General features: G+C 41.7%; 1 protein-coding gene across 1 annotated transcript; it reads left to right on the top strand.

The window, feature by feature from the left end:
- The first annotated feature begins 2,251 nt into the window (after positions 1-2,251).
- Positions 2,252-3,250, top strand: LOC134958810 (paraneoplastic antigen Ma2-like). Its single transcript, XM_063941530.1, has one exon. It carries the CDS (start codon positions 2,252-2,254, stop codon positions 3,248-3,250), a length of 999 nt encoding a protein of 332 aa, XP_063797600.1.
- Positions 3,251-6,744: the final 3,494 nt, after the last annotated feature.

Below are 6,744 nucleotides of genomic sequence, written 5' to 3'. Positions count from 1 at the left end.
AATTGGTATCATACTTCATGATAATCTTATAGGTAGCTGAGGTAACTGAGGTGATTTTAATGAATATTGTTGCATTGACCCTGGACTATACTCCTCTGACATGCATGAGACTGTATTTGAACAGGGGTATCTCGCGCTGTGAGCGGGAACAATATAGGGCTATACCCCTGTAAACAGCACGAGACTGTAGCTGAATGGGGTGTCTCGTGCGGTGAGCGGGAAAAGAGATGGGGCTCACGAGGACTAAACAGACTATAAAAGGGGAAGATCTAGCGCAGAAGTGTGCTGGGTGAGCTGCTGAGTGGTCCACTTCCCTCTCCCCTCTGCTCTGCACAGAGAGAGCTGTGCTGTAAACATTGCAGCGGCAGAGGGAGAGGAGGTGGCTTACCTCTTGAACGGCTCACTGAAGGATCGAGCTGCTACAGGAGGTCCCGTCTGCCGGAGATCGAGAGAGGGAGGCGCCGCTAGCCGAGGCAGCGGCGCTCGCATTGGCGGAGTCGAGCCGGGGGCAGCGGCTAACTGATGACTGACAGAGAGAGGCGTGACCCCCGAAGAGGCATCACCAGCGGCGGCTGAGTCTAGCTGAGGAGGCGGCTACCCGGAGGCGGATCAAGGAAGGCGCGGCTACCCGAGGAGGAGGCGCTGGCCTCGCTGTGACCCGCCGGTGACAGAATAGAGGGGTCATTATTCAAGACAGCCGGAATCAAAATTAAGGCACCTAACCCTCCATAGAAATAGCGGCAGCTCATTTTCCAGAAAATCCACAGAAGAAGCCGAGAGAACAGGTCAGCGGTTTCTTCTATGTCACTCGTACATCCCTGGGAATCCCCAGCCTCCTAGCTGAGTACGAGAGCGGGGGAGAGCTGAGAAGGGGAATAAAGTACACATACAAGCAGCAGCTGACAATTGCCTCCTAGCTGAGTACGAGAGCGGGGGAGTGCTGAAAACTAAGAGTAGAGTGAGAAATCCAAAGTCCTTCAATCGGTGAGCAAGGGGAGGAGCCTAGCTATATCTGGATTGGCTACTAGCAGGAGCTGTAGCTGAAGACGTCTAAGGTCTGTGAAATCTACATTACACTGCACCCCTATCATTATAGGTTATACCACCAATAGACAGGAGGTTCATCAAAGGATAGACTTTAAGGGGAACTTATTGAATGCCCCATAGGAGGTAGTACTTTATTTCCGCTCTACTTTAGTTTATGAAGGAAAGACTAATCACCAGAATTTGAAGGGAACAACTACATAGAGAACTCATTGACTTTTGCATATTCCCTATTACTTACCAGCGAGGAATACAGATGTATTAGTAGGTGAGGAGGGAAGGTGACCTATAAAAAGGGAAAGAAAGATAACATTAATAAGACTTTATTTATTCCCGTATTGGAACAGCTGTATGTTACAGATTGAGGATAAGTACACTAGATGAGTAACTTTTCAGCTCAGAGAAACCTAAAGTGACAGGACAGAGACACCTAGTGGGGATTTTTTACAACTCCTCAAAAGTTATTCATTCAAGCATTGGATACAATAATATGTAACAGATACTATTGCCCTTCAAGGAAAGGAACTCTTGGATACATTTAGATAGGTAACAACTATTAGTTACTTAGAAGATACTTTGTGGCATCAATACTAAACATCAACTTCACAGGATTTCAACCTAAATAACATAGAATATATATATATATATTCTTTAGCAAAAATCCCGGGTTTTTCAGTAGACTATTCAGGAGATATATATATGCATATATATATAAATGTAATAACTGTCTATACTAACTGCAGTTAGCTACTGGATGGGACTGGAGGAAGAGGGGAATTGTATGGTAATGCATGAGTAAATGAATTTATTATCTTATGGTATATTGTATTCTATCTGTTATTGTCAATAATACATGTCATATTGAAAAGTAAATTGTATAAGTATATTGTAATTCAAAAGTTACTAGTAAATAAGCTTATATAAAGTATGATGTGTACTGTGTATGATATATCCCTTAATGATATACTTATAATATCTCTTTTCAAATATTAACCCTAAAAGTTGATTCTTCCTGTAAGAGAAACAATTCCCAATTGTGTGGGGTTACCCCAAACTGAGCCCTTTTTCTATTATTATCACAACATAGAATAAAAAAGTTTGGGTGGAGGCACTTTAATATTGAATTATTAGTAATCTTACTGTCAGATATAGGGTTACATCTGGAGGCACTGCTGAGACGGACAGCAAACATACTCTACTGGCTGCCATGGAAATCATAAGTGAGAAAGATATATACACCTGGTGTACAGACCACGGTGTGAATGTGAGACGTAGTGTAGGTTTGGTGGGAAATTTTACCAACATAACTGATGAAGAAGTGATTAAAGAAGTAAATAAATTGTGTGGGATAAAATCGCCTGTTATAATAGATAAATGGAAAGGAACTTTAGGTGAAACTTGTGCGGTTTTAATAAATAATCAAAATAATTTAGATGCCTCTTTGATCCCCATTAATATTTTAGTGGAAAGTGTGCCGGGGAGACGGTGGCTTGTCATATGGCCTAGTCAAGTAGTGGTGGGAGAAGAGGAAGCCACAGAAGTTCCTGGGTATGGAGTGGAGGAAAATCAGAGGAGCCATCAGAGTATGGGTGACTTCTCACAAGCCAACCAAACTAATACTGACCCTATAGAGCCTCAAGTAGAGGCCGTAATGGATAAGGTAGTAAGTCACTTTGAAAGGTGGCATTACGAAGGTGGGTATAGGAGATTAAGGGTTTTTTCAGGGATACTTCCTGTGCCCACTGGGGAAGAAAGTTATGAGGTTTGGAGAGAAGCAGCGGTACAGCATTCGGAGGAGTGGAGATGCCCGGAGCATATAAAAAAACAGAGGATTGTTGAAAGTCTCCGAGGTCCAGCGATGGGGATCATACATGCTACACGTAGGAGCAATCCTAACGCCACCTTGAAAGACTATTTCACTGCATTAGATTATTCTTTTGGAACCATAGAGGAAGTAGGAGATATTCTATCTCGACTTCATCGTACTTTCCAAGAACCTACTGAGACACTTACAGACTACATTTACCGCATAGATAAGATTCTGTATAAACTTTTAGACAAAGGAGGGATTGAACAGAGAGAAATTGATGAACGTCGTATGAAGCATGTTTTAATAGGAGCTTTAACTAGTAATCCAGTAGCTCAAAGACTGAGGTGCAGTATGCCTCGAACCCCTTCTCCAACACTGAGTGATTTAATAAAATAAGTAAAATTAGAAGAAGTTCAGATAGAGAACAGGGAAAAAAGTCTGAAAAGAGTAAAAATTGTATCCCCCTCCACTGATGTTTCATCAAACAGCGACAAGTTATATCAGTTGTTAGAAGAACAAAATAAGAAATTGGATCAACTCATAATTTTACAAAGTAACAGATCAGTGGCACAGCCCCTGGGGAGGGGTAGAGGATATGCCCGAAGACCAGACAATAGAGACAACATCACGTGTTACAGATGCGGACAATTAGGACATCGATCTTTTGAGTGTCCTCAAAATGGATATAATAGAAGGAACAATCAAGTCCGTAATGACAGAAATGTCGAGCAACCGGAAAACTCCCGAGGGATGCCGATGAACCCCGCATCGACTCCCGAACTATAATAGTGTGTGCAATGGGGAGTGCCCAGTGGTCTGATCCAATTCCGGAAGGGATGATGGGAAAGGCCCCAAGGGTACAGGCATTGATAAATGGGAAAGCATGCATGGTTTTGTTGGATAGTGGTTCCCAAGTATCGATTATATTTGAAAGCTGGTACCGACAACATTTGTTCAATGTACCTTTACTACCATTTGACGGTCTAGCAATATGGGGATTAAGTGCCCAAAAGTATCCCTATTTAGGATATGTATCTACTCACATCGAGTTCTCTCATTCCCCCTATGGGTATGGAGAACCATTACCATTAATTGCTTTAGTGTGTCCTGATTCTCCAGGAGACCAGGGACATGTATCTGTCATTGTGGGAACAAACTCCAATCTTTTTAAAACATTATCTGATTGGTGTTTGACTCAAGATAAGTTGATTACCACCCCGTAAAACAACGCACTCTACTTGTCACCTGATTTAGTGGGTGTGGGAGAAAAATGCATATCTGTGTGTAATGTAGAGTCATCACCCCAGAAAGACTAACTGGTAATAATAATAATAATAATAATAAGAGACCGGAGCATTCCACTCTAAATTTATGGACTGCTTCCATGGTAGTGATATTAACCATAGTGACAAAGAAAAATTGATGGGCGAATTACATCTTAGAAAACCAGTCTTTTCAGTAGAAGAATGGGATTTGGGTACTGCAGTAGGGGTTGAGCATCGAATTAATTTAACTGATACTAGTCCTTTCAGGGAGAGGTCACGTAGATTGGCCCCCGCCGATTTTGATGATGTAAGGCAGCATTTGAAGAACCTGCTTGAGAGCCATGTCATAGCTAATTCTGAAAGCCAGTATGCATCTCCTATTGTAGTGGCCCGAAAGAAGAATGGTGATATTAGATTGTGCATTGATTATAGGACCTTAAACAACCGTACCGTTCCCGATCAATACACAGTGCCCAAAGTAGAAGAGGCTTTAGATTGTTTACAAGGCAGCCAATGGTTCTCGGTGTTAGATATGAGATGTGGATACTATCAAATCCCCATGAGATCAGAAGATAGAGCCAAGACTGCCTTTATTTGTCCTATAGGATTTTTCGAATTTCTTAAAATGCCCCAGGGAGTGAAAGGTGCCCCGGCCACATTTCAAAGAGCTATGGAACAAACCATCGGGGATATGTGTTACAGAGAAGTACTAGTTTATCTAGACGATATAATAGTCTTTGGAAGAACCATTGCTGAACATAATACCCGATTAATCAAAGTATTGGATAGGCTGCAACAAAAAGGATTAAAGTTATCCATTGACAAATGTAAACTATGTCAAAAGACAGTTAAATATCTAGGCCATGTGGTTAGTAGAGAGGGTGTGGCTACAGACCCAGATAAAGTGGCAGCAGTACACCATTGGCCTCGTCCCAACAAAATAAAAGATTTACGTTCCTTTCTGGGGTTTTGTGGCTACTATCGCCGATTTGTGTCCAATTACTCTAAGGTTGCTCAACCACTGACTGAGCTGACCAAAGGATATCCACCCCTTAACAAAGGTCATCGGAACAAATGTCACCATCCCGGCAAAGAGTACTTCAAACCTCAAGAAGAGTTTGGTGAACGTTGGACAACTGCTTGTGAGGAAGCTTTTCAGAAACTGAAGAACTGTCTGACTCATACCCCAGTGTTAGCTTATGCAAATCCTAAACTGCCATACGAATTGCATATTGACGCGTCATTTGAAGGATTAGGAGGAGTATTGTACCAGTGGCAAGATGACCAATTGCGTCCTGTATCCTATGTTAGTAGAGGACTATCTTCCAGTGAAAGACGCTATGCTGTACACAAACTAGAATTTTTAGCCTTGAAATGGACTGTAGTCGACAAATTTCATGATTATCTTTATGGAGTAAGTTTTATTGTGCAGACTGACAATAACCCTCTCACCTATATAAACTCAACCGCTAAATTAGACGCCACTGGGCATCGATGGTTGGCCGCTTTATCAAATTACCACTTTACTCTGAAGTATAGGCCGGGGAAACATAACACCGACGCTGACGCTCTTTACCGTTTACCAAATCCCTGTATTAATACTAGCAATGATGATTGGATCGAAGTTCCAGCTCCTGCAGTTCAAAGTTTATGTCATCAGATAACTGGATTATTTAATACACCTCAAGAAAGAATAAGTTCTTTGGGAGCATCAGACGCTGTATTACCTTTGATGTACTGTTGGGTCTCAAGATCTGAACTTGGGGGATTGGAAATATTATCAACGGAACAAATACGAAATGCTCAGAGGGAAGACCCATTGTTCAGCCTCTCACTAAGCCCTTTCTGGCAAATTTGAAGCCTACAGTATAACCACCTTTACTTTTCAATAATCTGTTCAGAAGAGGTGTTTGTAGAACGGTGTTTTATTATTCAGTAAAGGGATCACAGATATGATGCGTTGATTTGATGTACAATACGATATGATGATATGTGATAATGAGGTAAAACTGTTAATGAAACAAGAATATGCAATTATGATATGCATGTGAAAGGCAAAATGGATATACACAAGTACATATAACATGGGCTGTGCAAACATGTGATTACATGTGCAAGTATAAACTACAGTGCAGCTAACATTACTCACTGGCTAAACAGGTTGAAATGAGACATTTAATATACAAACTCACCATCGAATGCTATATGAGAGTTGGACCCATGTAAAGCATGACTGTCTGGGACCATGAGGGAAGTAGAAAGGCTGATCCCAGCTTCTTCATCCCAGAATGCATTGCAAGACTGGCTACAAGAGGCTATGAGGGTCAAATTAATTGATGGGACTGACCACCAGATGGGGCAATAATACAACTTTCTGTAGTAAAAGTAATCAGATCTACACAAAGCAAATGCTGAAGGCATGACACTCCCCGTCTGGTATCACTGGTACCATATTTTAAACTCTAAACAGATAACAATAAGAATAGTTCAGTCACTGGTCTGAGGAACAACTTAGTCTCTCCTCGCTTACAGATCTTGACCTCAACCTTACGAACCTTCCCATCCTTGCTTGGGAACGTCTTGGTGACAAGACTTAAAGGCCATTCGTTGCGTTGTGACTGGCAA

This window comes from Pseudophryne corroboree, chromosome 9 (assembly GCF_028390025.1).
Source record: "Pseudophryne corroboree isolate aPseCor3 chromosome 9, aPseCor3.hap2, whole genome shotgun sequence".
NCBI lineage: Eukaryota > Metazoa > Chordata > Amphibia > Anura > Myobatrachidae > Pseudophryne > Pseudophryne corroboree.
This window is presented reverse-complemented; position numbering and strand designations above follow the sequence as displayed.